The sequence below is a fragment of the Mercenaria mercenaria genome, chromosome 13, assembly GCF_021730395.1.
Source record: "Mercenaria mercenaria strain notata chromosome 13, MADL_Memer_1, whole genome shotgun sequence".
NCBI classification, from domain to species: domain Eukaryota; kingdom Metazoa; phylum Mollusca; class Bivalvia; order Venerida; family Veneridae; genus Mercenaria; species Mercenaria mercenaria.
Genome location: NC_069373.1, coordinates 23,912,865 through 23,936,457, shown reverse-complemented (window position 1 = coordinate 23,936,457; position 23,593 = coordinate 23,912,865). Strand labels below are relative to the sequence as shown.

The 23,593-nt window shown below is 36.6% G+C and overlaps 1 protein-coding gene across 9 annotated transcripts in view; it reads right to left on the bottom strand.

Annotated features, from left to right (window-relative positions):
• Window positions 1–18,303, bottom strand: part of LOC123529326 (membrane-associated guanylate kinase, WW and PDZ domain-containing protein 3-like) — a 284,542-nt gene extending 266,239 nt beyond the window's left edge. For all 9 annotated transcript variants that reach the window (XM_053521338.1, XM_053521345.1, XM_053521342.1 and 6 more), the window contains exon 1: window positions 17,571–18,303. In XM_053521338.1, coding sequence (XP_053377313.1) covers window positions 17,571–17,952 — 382 coding nt within the window. In that variant the 5' untranslated portion in view covers window positions 17,953–18,303. The remainder of the gene's footprint in view (window positions 1–17,570) is intronic.
• Between the last annotated feature and the right edge of the window lie 5,290 nt (window positions 18,304–23,593).

The window sequence follows — 23,593 nt, the reverse complement described above, 5'->3', positions numbered from 1 at the left end:
ACCAAAGTGTGACGCCGACGCCGACGCCAGGGTGAGTAGAATAACATTCTCAACATAGCTTTCAGTGCGTCGAATCTTCGATAATTCCGATGAACTGAGTGATGATTACGAAAAACCGCTGCATTTTTTTTACAAAACTGGGCCTGTTGTTTGATTTTTTATTCACTCAAATGTTCATGTCATCCGCTTAATTGGTGCAAACTTAAACGGTTTGATAGTTGACTGACCAATGTTACTTGCTTGTTATGCAAACAATCTAATTTTGACACGGTACTGATTGCCTAATTGTCACATGTCTACATGTATTCAAACTTTAACAAAGGCGATACACAAACAAGTAAGCTAGCAGACAATTATTGATTTTTGTCACAGTTGTCACGGCAAAGGTGTTAAAGTACAGGTACATGTAGTTTTAACGCTGGTTATGATCAAATTAAATAACATCCGCGGACTTGTTTTTGTTTTTTTACCCCTAAAATTCCGGAGCCAAGTACCTACCTCGTTATAACGGATACCGCGGTATATCGAGTAGCGTTATAACGGGTTTCGAGTGTAGTAACTTGCATGTAAAACTTTAACCAGAATTTTTTATGTACTTGCATGCAAAAACTTAACCAAGGTGTGACATCGACGCCGACGCCAGGGTGAGTAGAATTGCTAGACTATTCTTCAAATAGTCTAGCTAAAAATCCAAATGCTTCATTTAAATGGAAGTGGTAACCGTCATATCTGGGTAAATGTAAATGAACAATTTTTTTTATAACCTAAGTTATGGATTAGACAGAGAAAAAAACCTATTAAATTTTGACACCCAAGTGTAGCCATGACCTTTGTGTTAGGGATTTGGGAGTTGTGCATGACACATCACCTAATTATGAAAAACATTCTTGCCAAAAAATATTAAAATCTCACAGACTTATGGGGAATATTTGTGTCAAGTAATATTAAAATCCTTTGATGGATGAGAGAGTTATGGGATGGACAGGGAAAAAAACTGACCTTTGACCTCTGAGTGTGACCTTGACCTCTGAGTTAGGGATCTGAATATTATGCAGGACATATTGTCTCATTATGCGGAACATTACTGTCAAGTAATATTAAAATCCCTTGATGGCTGACAGAAGGAACAAGGCGATCAGTAACAACAATGGATGCTCCCTGAAATAAGTGTAGCATAAGGGGCTTTTCAGTCAAGGAGGTTGTGTTAAGCAGAAATGTGGTCAGCAAGAGTTGTGGTTCTAACTGCACTCCCTCTCACTCTGACATCTCTACAAATATGTTAAGTATCAAGTCAATACCTAACATAGTATTCGAGTTATGCCCCGGACAAGGTTTTCAAAAAAGGGTGATAATTCAACAAGAGGGCCAAGATGGCCCTTAGGCCTATATCGCTCACCTGAGTGATATATTTGTGTCAGCGGAAGTATATCATATGATAGTGCAGGGACTACCTTAGCCTGGAAAATTAGGGAGAAGTGACTTCTCCCTCCTGGGGAAATAGGGAGAAGTTTTGAAATTTTGGGGAAAGTTCAGCAAACGTAAGAAAGGACATTACTTACATTCATTAAATAACAATAATAATGTTTATTCAGTTCCATTAATTTTGTAGTATTATCTTTTTATGACAAATAAAAATGGTGCAATGTTTCAACAATACAGTACATATTTGCACTGTTTTACTGCAAAATGTTTGACGACTTGACACAAAAAATCTAGGGCTGTCATCGATAGAAACGATATCGATGTATCAACGATATTTTTTGGTCGATCGTTTATCGATTCCCATTTTTAAAAATCGATATTTTACACAGAGAAAAGAAACTATCCAGATAAACACTCAGACCCTCTAAAACAACTTTTATGACTGCAAAAATGCGCCCTAAGTAACGGAAGTTGTCAATAAAGGTCATGTCTAAACTTGTCCCGTAGCAGTCTTTTCCAACTAGTCGGCACTGCCTATATGGGGAAATACATAAATACAATTAAAACACACGAAAAGCATGCAATTTAACTAAAAATAACATTAACAAGAAGGTATATAGCATGTACATGAACAAATAGGTTGTTACACTAACTTAATAATCGATATATCGATGTATCGTCGATATCTGTCTTCCGATATATCAGTATCGTCGATATGACAAAGAACCAATCAATGACAGCCCTAAAAAAAATCTTTCCTCATATAACCAGTACTTAATATTTCTTGGATTTCTTCCTTCCTAGAGCAGCTTTTTCTCGCATGTGAGCATTTTGAGTTTAAAACTTTTATATGTTGTTCCTTCAATTTGACAAACTACAGAGTTTAAAAAACTCTCAAACTTACAATGAAATGTTATTTATATTGATCAGTAGATAAAAAGACTTAAAAATCAGGGGCAGTATTTTTTAAAACTACGTATTTTGACATAAAAAATCTAAAATCTGATTAAATGTATTACCTCCCTTTAACACATTTCAAAATGTACTAAAAGAGTTGTCTGCTATTTTTATCAAACAACAAATTTAATAGTTTGTCAAGGGCCTTATATTTAACATATATGTTTTTAATGAAAGAGAAATGCAGATTAAAATGATTTGTAAGCAGATCCCGATTGAAAAATGAACGTCGGGAGTAATGGGTAGTCTACATTGTGATGGCAATAAAAATTTCGAAACGATTTTTATCCGAAACCATGAATTACTGGATAAGACATCTCCTTATAAAGTACCGAGGGCGTGCGGTTGACCCGAGGTTCCGTGTTTTGACTTGCGAAAATCAAGAAAAACTCGAATTTGACCCGCACAAAAAAAAGTGTCCCGTGCGTCGGCTCGATCCGCGATATGCGTCTTGAGTTCGAAAGTTCTGCTTTGTCAATCAAAATCTCGGTGAATTTCAATGTTGTTTGCCGCCACAAACGGAAGTATGACAGTAGGCAGAGCATCGTATGTTAATTAGCTACTGACAGATGTCAATCACGTAATTAGGTTTGTAATTCGGAAGTTAATTATCGCTGTTTTACGAAGTTTTCGGGCTCTCTGATCTCCGATTTCGGTCAACTTCAATTATTACTCTTTCGTTCTTTAATTATCGTGTACTGCAATCACATTAAAGGCAAACAATTAGCAGCTTATTCTGCGGCCTCAATCTGAAATCGAGTGATCATCTTTTGTTGTCATGGACACGTTTCGCCGCGCGTGCCTCCCGGTGACATCCTGTGTATTGCGTAGTGTGTTTACAGACTTTACATAACTGAGATGTATAATCTCGGCGCACTTTATTACCGGTTATGTTTTCCTTCCATCCATTTTTAGTGCGGCTTGAACTTCGCTTTTCTGTGCGGGAAGGGCGAAGTGAAATATTTTAAAGCGAAGTTATCGCTCAACTTCGCCTAAAACGCAGTCCCTGTAGTGTTATTTCTACAGTGACACAGTGGGGCGCCCCGTCCTGCCCTTTTTAACTGACGCCACGCTGCCCTTAAAATGCACCCTCCTGCCTTTGATCTTCTGATAAATCCCGCCTTTTATCCTGTAGATATGCCTTGTCGATGAGAATCAATAAGTGTTAAAATTAATCCATAAAGAGTACTGATCCTTTGTACTGTCAAAATGGCGCCAATTAATGAATTGTCCGTAAGCGGCAAGCTGATTACCGAGCACATGAAAAGCGCCCTGAACAATTTCTTCATGCATGCCTTAAATTAGACCATTGTTTAATATAATAGTAAGTGTATATCAATGCAGTCTGATCCTACCGTAATTTCAACTGGAAAATGCACAAATTTGATGAATTTCAAAGGCAAAAATAGGTTTAAAATGTCCATTCACAATTCTAATTACACCAGATGTCATATGCAATTTTTCCATAATTCCTTCAATAAAACTGACAATCAGCGTATTTTTTATGATAAGTAACATCAAAATTTAATGAACTGTCTCTGGTTTACCCTAATGAATCAAGTAAACCAAGCAAAAAAACACTTTGAGACGATATTCCGAAAGTGTACCAGTATCCGGATAGTTCATTTTGGATATATTTTTTTACAGAGTTTTATAGCACTTTTCTGTTAATGAAATATTGACAAAAGACCTAATCAACAGTCTTCATCGTAACTGGGTTGCCCGAAGTTCGGGACAAGTAGAACCTGTTTCAGGCAAGCCAAAATTTTCAGGTGGTTGCCTGAACGGACAAGTGCTTTTTCCGAAATTTAAATCACTTAATTTTCACAATAATTACTAAAAGAATTTCATGAATCTGAAATGAACATCCTAAATACTAGCTTTCGTATATTTATGCACGAATTGATGACTTCACATTTGCAATATATAAAGTTACTTTACAAAATTCAGAAATTACATCCCTATGACTGGAGTTTACCCGCGAATCGTAAAGATATCAAAACGTCATGCCAGTAATTTTCCATTCCTCGAGCACGTGCGACCTATCGTATCGCCGTTACTTTTGTTTATTGACACGTACACAAAAAAAAACACGTGTAGTGCATTCATTTTTTAATATAATCGCTTCAAATTTTCAACACCGCTTGAGAAGTAATACAGTTTGAATTCTATAACAATTTTAATAAGATATCGACAGAAATGTAGGCAAAATTCTATAAAAACGATCGAAGTTTCATACAATTATTTGTAAAATTTCAAACAGAGCGATCTTAATTATTTATTTATTTCTAAAAGTAAATAAATAATACATACTATGGTCATAAAATTCTGACTTTTGACAAGAAAGTACAAAAAACAGAATTAAAAAATCTTAAATAATGAAAAAGCGGCAGCAATTTAAATACATTGAGTAAAACGTTTTTTGGCAAACAGACTTCTGCAAGTGCGGCAGAATAGGTTATGTGACCTCGTGAACGTAAATAAAAAATTGTAGTCTGATGTCGCTGTGGTTTTTAATTAATTTAGTAAGTAAATGAATCTTTGTACATGTCTTTTTTGACTCCACACTATGTCAGATATTATTTTCAAACAATAACCGTAAATTCCTTGAGGGCAAATAGGTCACAGAGGTAGGATATCTACTATTATCGTTTGACACATTTACCTGTCAGTTTATACGGGATATTGCACATTCGCTTTTAAAAACAAGAGGACCATGATGGTCCTGAATCGCTCACCTATCCCCACATGACCCAGTGTTGAACTGAGTATGAAGTCGTTATTTCTATTATTTGTCATAGTGACCTAGGTTTTGAGCATATGTGACCTAGATATCATCAAGATAAAAAATTCTGACCAATTTTCATGAACTCCATTGAAAAATATGACCTCTAGAGAGGTCACAAGGTTTTTCTATTATTTGACCTAATGACCTAGTTTTTGAAGGTACGTGACCCACTTTTAAACTTGACCTAGATATCATCAAGGTGAACAATCTCACCGATTTTCATGAAGATCTCGTGAAAAATATGGCCTCTAGAGAGGTCACAAGGTTTTTCTATTTTTCAACCTACTGACCTAGTTTTTGACCGCACATGACCCAGTTACGAACTTGACCTAGATATCATCAAGCTGAACATTCTCATTAATTTTCATGAAGATCCATTGAGAAATATGGCCTCTAGAAAGGTCACAAGGTTTTTCTATTTTAGACCTACTGACCTAGTTTTTGACCGCACGTGACCCAGTTTCGAATTTGATCTAGATATCATCAAGGTGAACATTCTGACCTATTTCCATGAAGATCTCTTGAAAAATATGGCCTCTAAAGAGGTCACAAGGTTTTTCTATTTTTAGATCTACTGACCTAGTTATTGACCGCACATGACCCAGTTTCGAACCTGACCTAGATATCATCAAGGTGAACATTCTGACCAATTTTCATAAAGATCCCGCGAAAAATATGGCCTCTAGAGAGGTCACAAATTTTTTTCTATTTTCAGACCTACTGACCTAGTTTTTGACCGCACGTGACCCAGTTTCAAACTTGAGCTAGAGATCATCAAGGTGAACATTCTGACCAATTTCTATGAAGATCCATTGAGAAATATGGCCTCTAGAGAGGTCACAAGGTTTCTCTATTTTTAGACCTACTGACCTAGTTTTTGACCCCACGTGACCCAGTTTCGAACTTGACCTAGATATCATCTAGGTTAACATTCTGACCAATATTCATGAAGATCTCTTGAAAAATATGGCCTCTAGAGAGGTCACAATGTTTTTCTATTTTTAGATCTACTGACCTAGTTTTTGACCCCACGTGACCCAGTTTCGAACTTGATCTAGATATCATCAAGATGAACAATCTGACTAATTTTCATGAAGATCCATTGAGAAATATGGCCTCTAGAGAGGTCACAAGGTTTTTCTATTTTTAGACCTACTGACCTAGTTTTTGACCCCACGTGACCCAGTTTCGAACTTGACCTAGATATCATCAAGGTGAACATTCTGACCAATATTCATGAAGATCTCTTGAAAAAAATAGCCTCTAGAGAGGTCACAAGGTTTTTCTATTTTTAGATCTACTGACCTAGTTTTTGACCCCACGTGACCCAGTTTCGAACTTGACCTAGATATCATCAAGATGAACATTCTGACCAATTTTCATGAAGATCCATTGAGAAATATGGCCTCTAGAGAGGTCACAAGGTTTTTCTATTTTTAGACCTACTGACCTAGTTTTTGACCCCACGTGACCCAGTTTCGAACTTGACCTAGATATCATCAAGGTGAACATTCTGACCAATTTTCATGAAGATCTCATGAAAAATATGGCCTCTAGAGAGGTCACAAGGTTTTTCTATTTTTAGATCTACTGACCTAGTTTTTGACCGCACGTGACCCAGTTTCGAACTTGACCTAGATATCATCAAGATGAACATTCTGACCAACTTTCATAAAGATCCCATGAAAAATGTGACCTCTAGAGTGGTCACAAGCAAAAGTTTACGGACTGACGGACGGACGGACGGACGGACGGACGACGGACGCCACGCGATCACAAAAGCTCACCTTGTCACTTTGTGACAGGTGAGCTAAAAATTAAAGAAGATACTTTTTTACTGATTTCTTCTCAGCAATTTAAAGAACCGACGCCGTACGATCAGACAGTGATGTGTCACAATGGCGCGAAAACATGACGTAATGCCATGACAATCTCGGGCAACTATACCGCTTTGATCTCCACTTCAAATGCCATGATACCGACACACTTCTTTAGCTCTTTGAGGGGGTTTTAATTGGTGATGAAAACAAGGCCAATTACTTGTTTATCAACAGAATAATTACCGATAATTGTTAATGTTTTTTTTTTTTGCTTTAAACACGGGTGGGTTGATGATGATTATTGTGTCCATATTTTTTGGACACGTCGCCCCGGACTGTGATAATGATTCAACTTTTTTTGGCCATGCCACCAGAAACACAACAATTTGGATTGGGGGGGGATCCATTATTGCAGTTAAATTTGAACAACTACACTATATTTTAAAGGCCCTGGATTAAAAAAGTAAGTTTTAGAAGGGTAGTGTAAATTTGAACCCCACACCTGGCATATAACTAGATACTGGTATAGGTTTTACATTTTTTCTACAGCTTTCTCCCATAATTTCTGTCTGCTAGTTACTTGAATATTGCAACATGGTTATCCACTTACGTTGGCTTAGCCTGCCCATCTATAGTGTGGGTAGGTTAGTTGACTACCATTTAAATAACTGAATGTTGAATTAAGCATAAACCAAAATACATCATATTTATAAACAAAATGATTTCGGGCAAGTAAAAATGTTTTCGGGCAAGTGGTTTTCTTAACTTACTTGCCCGAAAGGACAAGTGCTGAAAAAAAATTAAGACGAAGACTGAATTAATATAAAATGAATTTTGATAAATATTAGTCTACAAAGGACATGAAACTTACCTTTTCATTATGTTGTAACATGTTGCATGGTTTCGAGCTTATACACATATAAAGGCCTCCACTATTTCATATTCACATGGATAAGTTGACATCCTTGGTGACATTTTTAAAAAAAAGGCTTGAATATTATGACCAGAAGTACAAAGTAATGTAAAAACCCATTTGTAAACTTTGTTACTGGTTTTGGGAAGATATCATTTACATGTACCACTTTATTCTTTGATTAGTGCGCAGTAATCATAAATGTTTTGAATACCTTACTATCAACATCTGGAAACGCAACTACGGTAACTTTCCTGTTAAAAACAGCACCCTGCTCATTTCTGGCAGCCCCCTGCCCTTTCTGAGCTCTAGAAATAACACTATATGACATACATATAAACAAACGGACTGGGAATAGAAATTCTATGGTGAGTATAATGTTATCAAGGTTTTACAATAATCACCCTGAGCTAAAAACTAAAGGAGGTAATCAGACATCAATCAGTCCAGAGGTTGCTAACTTTATCATCTGATGACACTGATGAAATTTCAAATCAGTCTTGTCAGAAGGTAATGAGAAATATCCATTCAAATTAAAATAAAGTGAGGTTATCTGTCAAAACTTCACTCTAGAGTTGTCTACCCTGATTGTCTGGGTCCACTTGATCCCACAACTGAAATTTGGGACCAATCATGCAAGTAGTTACCAAAATATGTTCATTTTAATTGAAGACAAAGGGAGGTAATTTGAAATAAAATCAGTCCACAGTTACATACCCTGACAATCTGAGACCACCTGAAGACGTATACTTGAACTTTCAAATCAATCACATACACATGATTAGGACTAGTGAAGAAAGAAAAATGCAAAACAATGTGAAATATAGCATTTTTTGTAAATCAAGGGCACATAACACTGGTCCAACTAAACTGATTTACCTCTTGGACCTCATCCAAGATCTCTTAATCATACACATTATGTGTAAATATTATTTGGATTGGTGAAGAAATGAAGTTGCTTGAGTGTAAACAAGGTAAAATATTGCAATTTCTGTATTAAAAATCAAGGGCAAGTAACTCTAGTCCTAATGGTTAGATTTCATTTATAATTGATCTCATCTGAGATCTTATGCTCATTAAATACATGACAGTCCGTGCTAAAACAGTCACAGACATTGTGAACTTCACTGGTTTTAGTAGATCTGCAAAAGGACAGTCCTGTACCCTGTTGTGTCCCCATTTCGTGACCTTTAGTTTGAGCCTTTGATTTTCGCGCATGCGCAGTACAGCTCACAAGTAATTGTTACTATAAGTTAAATAACACCAAATAACAAATTTATGAACTATTTAACCAGTCATTTCCCTCAAAACTCAGTAAACTGTAGCATTAACAAAAAAATCACGTACCTGATTTGTATACATGCAGTGATCTGCTTCACCCAGAAGCTGTTTCCTCAATTTGTGACTTTTGATTGGCTGCCCATTAGGGTCAAGGTTGTTATGGTAAATAGTAATTTACAGTTCAATTCCAATCAGTCAAGTTAGGTGATTTAATCTCAATTCTCATATTATTGCCAGTTACTCAACAGTTTTAGTGACTTCATGGAGACTAGTACATGTATATAAATTTAGAGCATAAAAATATCAAGAAAACAGGAAACGTAACTCCAAAGTTCTGAATTATAGTGTTGTATCCAGGATTGAAAAAGGGCATGTGGCAGTGGAAAAAGGGCATGGGGCTAGGTGGGTAAGGGGGCATGCTCCCCCTGAAAATTTTGAAATCATGCGCACCATTTTGCACACTTTGGAGGCATTCTGTATCCGAGTAATTTTAGCCATTGTATTTTATTGTTTTTCTCCCTAATAATGCTTATTTACATATCTATTGCATTACAAGATATTATTGAAAATATCTGCTTGTGTCTTTCTTAACACAAATCTAAATGCTAGAATCATTACTTCGATTTTCTTTGAAACTGGATATAAAAGAAAACATGTATTGTGACTTTTTCTTTCATAAATTAGAACTGGTGTTTTTTTGTAAACATAGCCATTTTTTTGAGGAAACAGTAACAATCAATTTCATCCTTACAGTGTCCTTACACAATCTATATACCTTTTAAACCTGTGTCCTTACACAATCTATATATCTTTTAAACCTATCATTAGTATCAATAATTCTGTGCTTCGTGTTGAATCTGCAGCATATTTCATGAAACAATATTTTAGTTAAAATTTATTTAATTGAATATCTGCAGCTTTCCACCTTCTCTGACACTGTGTATTGACTTATCCAAATGTGTGTCGTCCGAAATACCCTACAGTTTCGGGAACAATTTTTGCCAATTTTCGTGCATAGCGGTTGTACTTTCACAATTTTTGTAAGTATTTTGATTGAAATAGCCAAGCTAATTCTTGCTGATTCTACATTAACAGACAATATTAATGGTTCAACATTTTCTACCAGCGTCCATTTTACTACATGTGTGTAGATCGTATTCCGCTTTTGTCGTAGCGATGACCGCTTCTGTGTCATCTCTGGTTACTGTTACTCTTATTGTGCTTATTCACTGTTGCTTTACACAAAAATGTTTTCTAGTATTTTGACTTAATTTTAATATGAGGGAAGTTGTTTAGTTGACATTAATCAAATCTCCCTGAATCTGTTATGTATAATTTACTACTTTGACCAGTTCTTCTCTCACAGCATCTGTCATTTGATCGAATTCTCCAACCAATGTGGCCAGGGAAATTGTGCTGTATTTGATGCCATGTCGTCTGAACAGGATGTCTTCTACAGTTCTCTCTAGTGTCTCTCTCTGTTGACTGTACTTCAGACAACTGAAGATGAAGTGATCTACTGTTTCTGGCACAGGGCAGCTGTCGCAATTTTTGGAGCAGTTATTATCTATTTTTGCCCGGTTGTTATTAAGTTTACTGTGGCCACTAAGAAGCTGGTTCAAAACTGAAAAGGTTTTTCTGTCATTTTCGCCTGTACAGTTCCTTTTCCCAGCTTTAGTACATGTCCTGAATAATGTCTGTCTTTTCTGACAATAAAAACTTGTTGTTCCATTTATTTATGACTTTTTCTTTCATTATCTTAACTGCTTCCCTTGCATCTAATACACCTGTTTCGTTCTCCGTTTCAGACATACTGATTTCTGTCACAGCTAATTTGGCTTGTCTGTCAGCAAGTTCATTTCCAGTAATATTCCTGTGTCCGGGTGTCCAGTGAACTATGATTTTGTTTTGTCTGTCTTGTATTCTTGCCAAATATCTTTTGATGTTTGTAATGGACTCTATTTTGGTTGATGGAATTTCTTTACAAAATGCTGATAAGATTGCAGATTGACAATCAGTGAAGAAATGGACCGTTCTGTTTTCTATCATACTGGCTTCAGCAAGGAATTTAAGGGCTATTTCAATTCCAACAATTTCTCCAGAGTAATTGTTGCTGTTTTTACTGACTCTCTTCTTTAGAACTGGGATTGAAAAGTATCCCTCTAAATATACTGCAGCCCCAGCACCAGTGGGACCAGGATTGCCCAGAGATGACCTGTCTGTAAAAGTCAAGATTGTATGTTCGTCACAAGACTCTATCACCCTATTCACATTTTCAACCTGCATGAATACTTATTTCAACTGAACAGATTTGTCAATAATTTTCTGCTGACCGATTTGAAATCCGTTTTTATTACTGCCAAAATTTATTACATGCAATATAAAAATTTGTTTGTATACACAAGTATCTGAACCAGATGTATTTCTGCTGAAAATAAAATGTTGTTTGCAAAAAAAATAAAAAATTTTTAACAAGAGATCACAGAGTGATCTTGATTTTGGCGCCCACCAATGTGCCATTTTTGAGTGTTCCAAATTTCAAGACTTATTGACTACATGTAGCTCAAGGTCAAATTTCATTTCCGTACACAACACTGTGCATGTGGTCCAAATTCGAAAGCTGTAGCTTGAGAAATGTGAAAGTAGGTCACTAGATCAATTTCAAGGACAAAGTTCTTTGTACACAAAACTATGCATGTGCATCAAGTTTGAAGGCTGTAGTTTGAGAAATTTGAAAGTAGGTCACTAGGTCAATCTTAAGGTTAAAGTTTATTTTGGTATACAAAACTATGCAAGTGGTCCAAATTTGAAGGCTGTAGCTTGAGAAATGTGAAAGTAGGTCACTAGGTCAAAATCAAGGTCATATTACACTTCAGAACACAAATCTATGCATGTGGTCCAAATTTAAAGCCTGTACCTTCAAAAATGTGAAAGTAGGTCACTAGGTCAATGTCAAGGTCAAAGTTTGTTTCAGTACACAACCCTATAGATGCATGTGGTCTAAATTTTAAGCCTGTAGCTACAGAAATGTGAAAGTAGGTCACTAGGTCAATCTTAAGGTCAAAGTTCATTTCGGTACACAAAACTATGCAAGTGGTCCAAATTTGAAGGCTGTAGCTCGCTCGAGAAATGTGAAAGTAGGTCACTAGGTCAATGTCAAGGTCAAATTTTATTTAGGAACACAGAGCTACGCATGTGGTCCAAATTTGAAGCCTGTACCTTCAAAAATGTGAAAGTAGGTCACTAGGTCAATGTAAAGGTCAAAGTTTGTTTTGGTACACAAAACTATTCATGTGGTCCAAATTTGAAGGCTGTAGCTTGAGAAATGTGAAAGTAGGTCACTAGGTCAAAATCAAGGTCAAATTTCATTTCTGAACAGAAAACTATGCATGTGGTCCAAAGTTGAAGCCTGTACCTTCAAAAATGTGAAAGTAGGTCACTAGGTCAATGTCAATGTCAAAGTTTTTTCAGTGCACAAAACTATGCATGTGGTCCAAATTTGAAGGCTGTAGCTTGAGAAATGTGAAAGTAGGTCAACTCATGTCAAGGTTCATCTTGCCACTCAAAATCATACATGTGGTCCAAATTTGAACGTTGTAGGTTATTGACAAGAAGATTTTAAAAGCTTTTCCCTATATAAGTCTATATGAACCATGTGACCCCCAGGGTGGGGCCATATTTTTTTTTTTTTAATTTCAGTAACCAAAGGTTGCTCATTTATTATCCCCGTCATTGTGGAGAGTGGGGTCGGAGAGCCATCCACCACTTCCCCTTACAGAATCATGTATAGCAACTACTCATATAATTTTTTTAACTAATAATAAAGATATACTGGTAGTTAAACTTTGTTTAAAAATGGGGTTTTCGTATTTTTTTTCCATTTACGATGTGCTTGTGCTATTCTAGCCAAGCAAACTGCCCTATGGCGGGGCCATATTTGACCCTAGGGGGATAATTTGAACAAACTTGGTAGAGAACCACTAGATGATGCTACATTACAAATGCCAAAGCCCTAGGTTTTGTGGTTTGGACAAGATTTTGAAAGTTTTTCCCTATATAAGTCTATGTAAACCATGTGACCCCCGGGGCGGAGCCATATTTGACCCTAGGGGGATAATTTGAACAATCTTAGTAGAAGACCACTGGATGATATCACACACAAAATATCAAAGCCCTAGGCCCTGTGGTTTTGAATAAGAGGTTTTTCAAAGTTTTTCCCTATATAAGTGATTAAGTCTATATAAACCATGTGACCCCCGGGGCGGGACCATATTAGACCCCAGGGAAAGAATTTGAATCATTTTGGTAGAGGACCACTAGATGATGCTTCATACCAAATATCAAAGCCCTAGGCTGTGTGGTTTTGGACAAAAAGATTTTCAAAGTTTTTCCCTATATAAATATATGTAAATTATAGAAATAAACAAAGGGCCATAACTCACTAAACAATTGTTGAACCAGTCTGATTTCCAGGGGGACACAACTAGGGTACCAATACATCATTCTGACAAAGTTTGGTCAAAATCCCCCCAGTAGTTTCTGAGGAGACGCGATAACAAGAAAAAGACGGACTGACGGACCACGGACGCAGAGTGATTTGAATGATGATGGTGGGCTAAAAATGTATCCAAAACGTACTATCCGGATACTGGTACACTTTCGGAATATCGTCAGAATGTTGTTTTTGCTCAGTTAACTTTGTCCACTAAGGTAAACCAGAGATAGTTCCTCAAATAATGATGCTTCTTTTCATTAAAAATTGCATTGAAAGTCAGTTGTTTTAGTGAATTTTGGAAAAATTGCGTATGTCATCGGGTGTAATTAGAATCGTGAACGGACATTCTAAACTTATTTTTGCTTTCCAAATGCATTAAAATTTGTGGATTTTCTTGTTGAAATTAAGGTACGATCACTAAACAATGGTCTAATTTAAAGTTTGCATGAAGAAATCTTGCAGGGCACTTTTCATGTGCTCGGTTATCAGCTGGTACAGATAATTTAATAATTGGCGCCTTTTTGACAGTACACAATCAATACGCTTTCTCAATTAATCTTAACACTTCATTGATTCTCATTACCTATGTGCACTCGCTGTGACGTAACTTGCTGATAAAAAAAAATCGGCCAGGCATGTCCACAAGATAAAGGGCGGGATTTAGCAGAAGATCAAAGGCAGGAGGGCATGACCGCGAGTGTTTATTTTGAATACACGTGTTTATCGTGGCCATAGTTTTACTGTAGGAAATGAATGATAAGAGGAAGGATTACCAAAGGAAAATGCCTCCAGGTCCCGAGTGACGCACAGGCAAGTATCATGCCGGGTCCTTGGAGCGTCTTTCGAAAATCTCCCGGGTCCAGACCCGGGGTCCCGAGTCAAAAATGGAACCCCTGATGTACACATTTTACTCGCACCTCTTTAATGTAGTACATGGCAGATAAATACACAAAGTCACACGTGACCTTAATTACTTAAGTTTCTTAACACAAATGTGTGTTTATCCAGTAGCGGTAGCAAGTATGCCGACTGAAACATTTATTGCTTGTCAATCAATCGCAGTTTCGGCACGTGATCAGTGAAACAAGGTGGGGCTTCAAGGCGGGCATTTACAGTGGCACAGATACACATTGAATGGCGCAAAATACGGGCAGGAGGGCGCAAGAAATGAAGGGTGGGGTGCTCCGCCCTTCTAAATCTCTCTAGATACAACACTAAATTATAATTTATTTACTGTCAAAGTAAAATCTAGAACTTTGACATTTGTGGTGCCTACAACGCAGAAATTGTAAACTACGCACACAACCTGATATAGATCTAGATGCACCGATGCTGAAGTTGAAACTTACCAGGCTGAAACATTTTCTTACGGTAAAAATATAAACAAATAAATTCATCATTTAGAAAATATATGTTTCAGAAAATTTGATGTATTTTTTATTACTACTACTTAGCACTGAAAAAGTACAGTGCTCCAGCCAGCTATTTACAGCAGGGCGCATCGCCCGTTCCGAAATTCGTTCCGCCCTGTTGCCCCGCCAGGCACCCTGCCCGTTTTTACAACCATTCATTTCTTTTTTAAGCCAAACTTCCCTTTTTTGCCTCAGTGATTATAATACACTGCTTTATTGCCCCCTTTTTATCGAGTGATACACGCCGGGGGCATTGACATAATTAACAAACAATTACCTGCTGTAATCGTGCCCGAGGCAGACCATGATATTTTAGACTGCTCCACTAGCAATTAAACTAGCATTAAAATCACTGAACCTTAGTGTTAAAACAGCTTGCAAACCAGTCTGAAATCATTAACATTTCGCGCCACCTGTCAAAGTGTACTTTCGTTTTCGGTAATATAGTCGTAAATACCCCTTTATACATATCTGAAACTTAAGTCCAGACAACAGACATTTAAATCTAATTAATAAAAATTGATCACAATCAAATTTAAATAGGAAAATATTTTGATTTTATCTTTTTACAAGTTTTTGAAATCGAAAGTAGGTTGTCGTCTGTTTTGTGAAATTGCCGATTTTTCATGAATATTTCTTTGAAATTAGTTTACTAAGATGTAATGACAGGGTACACTTTAATGTCAGATACTGTAAAATGCTGTTAAACAGTCTCTGCATCATAATAATTTTTCTAAAATATTGTTTAAACTGGACATTCGACGACTTTTAGAAAAAAGTGTAACCATATCCGGATATAAAATTTTGGATACCCGGAATATGTCTATTACAAGTGCTAAACTTGCTTTTAGACTGTTGTAAGTTAAAAACTTTGCCTGATTTCATTTATTTAAGTGGAAGTTTAAACTTTATTTTCTGTATATAATATGTTGCAGTATAAATTTATAAATATCAAGTAGCCTACATGGAGAAGATGTGTTCTGAAATTGTAACAAAATAGGCCTAAACACATAGATATTTTTATTCAGTATGCAATTACAAAGAAATGTTACAAGCTGAAAATCAATGCCAAGTAAAATACAAACAGCAGAATTTTTAGTTAATAAATAGGTACATTAGAGATGACAGACATAACCTATTAAAAGACCATACCTAAAGTGTGCCAAAAACATGTCTAAATTATGCCAAATTCCATGCCTAAAGTATGTTAAAATGAACTGTATGCATGGACCAGTTATATTTTTCCCCGGGGGAGCACGGTCCCAGACCGACCACCACCCCAGAAGTGCCCTTTTCAGTGCCAGCACCCTGCCCTTTTTTAATCCTAGCTGGAGCACTGAAGTAGAGTACTTAGTCTGCATATAATGGAAGCAGAGTAGAATCTCACAGTCATGTTACAATCGTAGGGTGGAATGGAACAGCTATATTTTATCGTAGATCCATGTATAGGCGATTTCGCTATATGTTTATATAGCAACTGCTGCAGACCGTGTTAGAATAATATTTACAGTGTTTAAGTTTCAGAGTTCATAATTATCTACATTGTAGTTATCTGATTTACATCTTATTGCAATTTGGGGAAGTAACTGTGTATTTTTTTCCAAAGAAGTATAAAATACACAGAATGGCAACTGGCTGTAATCTCGCGTGAGCTCGTTTTAGAGCGTGATTCGGCGTTATCTTACTAAAAACAAATATCGGCGAGCATGGAGTTACAGCTTGTACCTTTAAAACTACATTTAAAATACATGTTAGCTTCTAAAACAAAATTAGTTTAATATGAAATGGTCTTAAGACACCAAGTACACGTTTTTTTTGCCATCGAAAGAAGCGTGGTCATACGGTGATAATTATTCGCATACAAAATGGCGCGTGGAGAAAGCGCCACTTCCGGTAAACGAGATCTCGTTTTTTTGTCACGGGAGGTTGGCGAGATTTGCTCTATATGCCTTTCAAGTTGCCAATCTATTCATATTTATAGCTCTTTTTTTTTTCAAACCAATAAATCATAATAATCATATTAAATGTCATAAAATGACATCAACTGGGCCTGGAAGTAAAAAAGACATGTTGCACAGTACTTAATCATTGAGTAACTGTAAAACCTAGTACAGTGTACAAAATTTTCAAGAGCGCCTTCATGACATGGGTGGCTTATGGTAAACAACAGGTGGATTTATGAAAATATAAGGTTAATAATGGAAATTTTGGAGATATTTGGAAAAAATATATAAAGTTGATCATTTTTTAAAATATTTTTACATGCTTCTTCTGCATTTTTCTGAGTATTTACAGTCGGCAATGTATGAGTGGAAAAATGGTTTAAAATTCGTACATCATATAGTTTCGTCATGTGCATAAAATCGGGAAAATAAAGATGTCACGAATTGAGGAAAGGGCACAAATAGAGGAAACACAGTGATATATAAATTAATTAATCATTTAAATATATAATATATGCTGGAAGTGTAACTAATCATACCTGGTCTGACTGATTTAATCATGACTGGTGCCCCATTTTGACTGACTTGTTTAAGCCAAATAAGAGCATCTCTTAATGTGTAGCCAGCGATTCGCTGTCCTTGAATTTCAAGAACTATATTCCCAGCCTCCAGTTTTCCACTGTGATAGGTTATTTTGTCATGTTCAACTTCATCTAAATATAGAAAATATCCATTATCTGCACCTCCAAGCAGAGTCACATGCAGACTTTCATCTGGTAATGCAGAAACAAGAGTCTCTTGAACACGTAAACTCCAGTGATTAGGATCGGTTACGGATTCCCTTTCCTTTTCTCGTCCCACACTACGATCGCGCACTGGTTTAGCTGCTGGGATTGGCGGGGGCTGTTTGTTCTTCAACATGTTTGTTTTCACATCATTATAAAGGTAACTCCAACGCTGCAGTTGTCTAGCATAATTATGAACTACATCTTCATGATTTCATTATATTTAATCGGCCTTGTTAATTAAGGCTTGTACGAAAACTTGTCAAAACTTTCATACCACATACAGCGTCTACATTTTAGTACACTGCATTACCCTTTAATATTGCAGATGTATAAATCTTACGGCTATATATAGTTCAATAAACACTCCATCATCTGCATATTAATATCTATAGCTTCTACAGACATATTTATAGGAAACTTTACTAATTCTTCCGCCCTGTTTTGAAAATTGTAGCAATAAACTCCATTTTTACGCATGCGCATACGATAGCGGATGCACTCAAACAACGACGCACAATATATTTTTCCGGTCCTTGAGATAGCAGCTGATGTAAAAACAGTTACTGGTAGAAAGATCCATATATTACTTCTCCGACCGCCGGCCTATCTTAAAGAGCACAGCGACTCCAAAATCAGAAAATAAAAGAAAGTTACAATTTGAAAATGATTTCAGCAATAAAATACCAAAACTTCTGTATCTGTATGATTACGTCGTAGAGACCAATAACTGGCTTTAACACGACGGGGGAGTGCGCAGATTATTTAGTCACACAAATGTATAGAGTTCTTGAATGACTGGATTGAGTCTAAGTTTACTTGAGAGTCATTCCAGTCATTTACAGTTCTGACGAAGAACGAGTTTTTATAGTTTTCTGTTTTGGCAAATATTGGTTTAAAGCACTTTTGGTTGTTACACACTGATTTGTCCACAATGTTCACTCTAATAAGGTCCTGAAAAGTTTTTGTTCTTATGGAACGCCTATAGCCCTGGGATGTGAGATAATCCCGTATGTTGATTGCCGGCACTTGCTCTTCCACCACCTTATACATGAAGGTCAATCTGTGTAACCGCCAGCGTTCTTGGAGGCTTGGCAGGTCTAGTTGCTGGAGCATAGATGTAATGCAGCCTGGATTTCTGGAGGTGTAGTTGTTGGCAGCTTTTCTCTGAATGCGTTCAAGTTTTTCAGTTTCTGTTTTGGTGTAGGGATCCCAGATGGTGCAACCGTACTCCACTTTGGATCTTTCTAATGCCCAGTAAGCATTCTTGCGACATGGTTTTGGACAGTGGCGTAGGTTTCTTCTGAGGAATCCGATGGAAGAGTTGGCGTTTTTGCAGATGTTGTTGATGTGAGTTGTCCATTTCATATCTTCCGAGAAGGTAATTCCGAGGTAGGGGTTAACTTGAACTTGTTGAAGGATGTTTCCAGTCATGTTGTAGAAAGATGGCATTACAATAAATCTATGGTACATACTTCATCACCATCATGCCAGATACACCATACACATAAAGACCACTGGGTGTGTACTATCAATCCAGGGTAAAAAATATTTGATAGACAGTCTAGGAAATGACAAAGAAAGCGACAGAACAATACCCGATGGATTAAAAATTCAACCATCCACAGCTTTTATTATATTTGACTGGTATATCCTAGTAGGTTGCCCTCCCTTGAAAATTATCCGATATCAATATTGGTTTACCTAGTGATGCCACTTTGAGCAATAGATTATATAGGAAATTTATTTTCAATGATTAATTTCAAATATATATTTAAGTTTGTGAATATTTTAATACATATGACAGTATACATCAATTTCTCCTCTTCAATTTCATGTGAAAATATTTATTCTAACTGAACATCTTGCTTCCAATTTTGTTTTAAAAGTATCACCATCGCTTAGTTTAAAACATAGTTTATTTCAAACAAAATTGCAATATTTACAATTCATAATACATGGTACATAAGATAATGCCTGAAAAAGGACCAGAGCCGAAAGCAACAGCTTATAGAGGTCTTCTCCTACCATCGCTTATATTGAACATATAGTGAAAATCACTAAACTTTTCAATTTCTTTTACTTTAGAGGCAAATTAACTATATTTTCCAAAACATGACAACTTATTAACACATCCGTAGGTGTTCTTGACTTTATAAACAATACAATGGTATATTTATAATTGTAATAGGGTAAAAGCTCCTTGCTTCCATTTAACGTCAAAGTGTATCAAGAAATAAAAAACTTGCGGATTTCTTAAAGTTCTGATGTAACTTAAAGACCTGCTTAAGTCCTAGCTTTTAACCTTACATTGTCACTGAAAAACCATGAAAATCCTGACTATGAACAGTGATGCCTGTCAAAATAGAATCTATTTTATATAAAATTCTATAATAAAATACCCATGGTTTTGTGTGCTAAAGTGTGGCGCGTGGCCGTTAACTGTTACCTATTGTGATCATGGGTTGCATACATACAATAGAATTTGAATAGCCGCGGAGTAGGGCTTTAAACCGTGTTAATTATAGAACTGCATATACCAACAACTGACGTACGATTCAATATAGTCTTTTGAAATAACGTTCATAATTGTCTCATAAGTCAAAAAATAGAAGAAAAAAATGAACAGAACAGAATAGAACAGAGCTTTGATTTTTCACCAAACTGTTTATGAGAACAATGCGAATCAACATAAATTACATTATTTCCGACTGAAAGCTAAATATCTTTGGAATATTGAAACATTCGACGACAGGAGAAAAACAATGTAATTTGCAAGTTAGGCGCTGAGAGGGGGAGAGAATGTGTACATTTATTTAAACAAAAGACACAGCATGGTTTCCACGCTGTGCAAAGAAAGGGTGAAATTAACATTTTCCCCAACTTTAAAAGTATTGAACGTCAAGTTTTTATCATGATACATTTTCTGTCTTTTAATATTTGGCATTACCTGTATACAGTCTTACTTGTCGTAGGATTTCTAAATGTGACAAATTTCTCAGTGAAACCTCTTCTGAATGTAGGTTAATTCGTCTTGTTCCTTCTCAACTTGCCTATCTGCCCGAACAGGTATAGCAGGTAGGATTCGTAGTCGTTGCTTCTGCCTCACAGATTTGGGTGTTGATGAAAATCTAGTCCCATTTTCATCCATAGATGGACTTTGAGAATGTGTTACTGTAGCCTGAAGACTGTCAAATTCTTGTTCTAAAACATGAATTTCATTCTGAAGTCTCAATTTTCATTCTTACGTTGCAACTCAGATAAATGCTGATGTAACTGCTGAAACGTTTGATCAACGTTGCATGTAGGCCAATACACTTTTTCTCTCAACATTTGTTTAGTCTTTACAATTCCTTGGTGGCTTTCATGTGCTAATTTTAACACTTGACCTCTCATAGCCTGTGGAATAACTATTCTGTTTCTACGTAATACGATACTGTTATGAGTAGACAGTTACCTGCGAATTTTGAAGAATGTTTTGAATTCTTCAGTTTTCGGCCATTTGTCATGTTTTATGCACTTGATTAATTGCTGTGTGAATTTGTCATGAGATGACTCTTTATCAATTTGATCTAAGGCCTTTGTCATTGAATTTTCACACACATAGTCTAGGTATTTCTCGGTAATGTTTGAGATTTTCACATTTTCTTGATTGAATGTTGACCTTGAGAGGATGTCAGCTGGATTGGAGATTCCTGACTGATGTTCTACTGTGAGGTTATAGCATTGTAGCCTAATCAGTAGACGTTCTAAACGTGCTGGCGGTTTGTGTGTTGGTTTGAAGATGTTCAACAATGGGTGGTGATCTGTAAGTAGCTTGAATGGTTGCCCATAGACATAGGTTCGAAACCTTTCCACACGGAATACCGTCATTCCGTTTGATTTAACGTTCTACTGGCATATGCCACAGGTCTAAAGTGTCCATCACTTTGTTTCTGAGAAGAATAGCACCCAATCCAACCGGTGATCCATCGTCCGTGATTGTCGTTTCTGCGTTTGGATCGTAATATGCTATGACACTAGCACTTGTGAGTAAGTCCTTAAGTTTTTGGAAACATTCCATCTGCTCGTGTCCCCATTCAAATTTAACGGGTCTTTTTGTCAATTTTCTGACTGGTTCAGATACGGCTGCTTATTTGGTAGAAATTTTGCACAATATGTCACTAGTCATACGAAAGATTTCACTTCTTTGACATTTTGTGGTGGTTCTGTGTCCAAAACAGCCTGCATTTTGGATTGTTGTGGCTTGAGACCTTCTGATGTCAGTGTATGTCCCATGAATTCAATGCTTGTTTGAAAAGTCAAATTTATCTTTGTTCAGTGTCAATTTTTTTGTGTTTGTCTCTAAGACGTTGCAAAACATCTCGCAATATTTTTAGCTCACCAGAGACAAGTTAAAGGCTCAGGGTTAGCTGTTCTGATCATTCACCGTCCGGCGTTCAGCGTCCGTCGTCCGTAAACTTTTACTTTAAACGGCATCTCCTCATAAACCGTTTGGCCAATTTCATCCAAACTTCACAGAAATGTTCCTTGGGTAAAGCTCTACAAAAATTATTCAAAGAATCGAATTCCATGCAGAACTCTGATTGCCATGGCAACCGAAAGGAAAAATCTTCTTCTCAAAAATCAGAAGCCCTAGAGCTTAGATATTTGGTGTGAAGCATTGCCTAGTAGATCTCTACCAAATTTGTTCAAACCATGACCTCGGGATCAAAATTGACTCAACCCCAGGGGTCACTTGATTTTACAAAGGAAAATCTTAAAAAATCTTCTTCTCAAAAACCAGAAGCCCTAGAGTTTAGATGTTTGACATGAAGCATGGCCTAGTGGACCTCTACTAAAGTTGTTCAAATCATGACCCCGGGGTCAAAATTGACCCCGCCCCAGGGGTCACTTGATTTTACATAGGAAAATATTCAAAAAGTTTCTAAAAATAAATCAGAAGCCCTAGAGCTCAGATATTTGACATGTAGCATTGCCTAGTAGAACTCTACAAAATTTGTTCAAATCATGACCCCGAGGTCAAAATTGACCCCGCCCCAGGGGTCACTTGATTTTACATTGGAAAATCTTCAAAAAAAATCTAAAAATAAACCAGAAGGCAAAGAGCTTAAATATTTCACACGTAGCATTGCCTAGTGGACCTCTACAAAATTTGTTCAAATCATGACCCCGGGGTCAAAATTGACCCCGCCCAGGGGTCACTTGATTTTACATAGGAAAATCTTCAAAATATTTCTAAAAATAAACCAGAAGGTCTAGAGCTTAGATATTTGAAATGTAGCATTGCCTAGTAGACTTCTACAAAATTTGTTCAAATCATGACCCCTGGGTTCAAACTGACCCCGCTCCATGGGGTTACTTGATTGTACATAGAAAAATCTTCAAAATTTTCTAAAAATAAATTAGAAGGCCTAGAGCTTAGATATTTGATATGTAGCATTGCCTAGTGGACCTCTACAAAATTTGTTCAAATCTGGACCCCCAGGTCAAATTGACCCAGCCCCAGGGTTTACTTGATTGTACATCTTCCAAAAAAATTCTAAAAATCATCAGTTTGACATTTGAAACATGTAGCTCATATTACTCAGGTGGGTCATCATGACCATCTTATTTCATGTACTGCCTTTGTGTCGCCCAATATGTCGTCGGATATAATTTTACAGTTCCGTATGTCTTGTGTTGTCTGCTGAATGATGCGTTGGTATATTTCCGGGGCACATGATATTCCGAACATGAGTCTACGATATCTCTATAGTCCCTCGTTTGTACCGAAC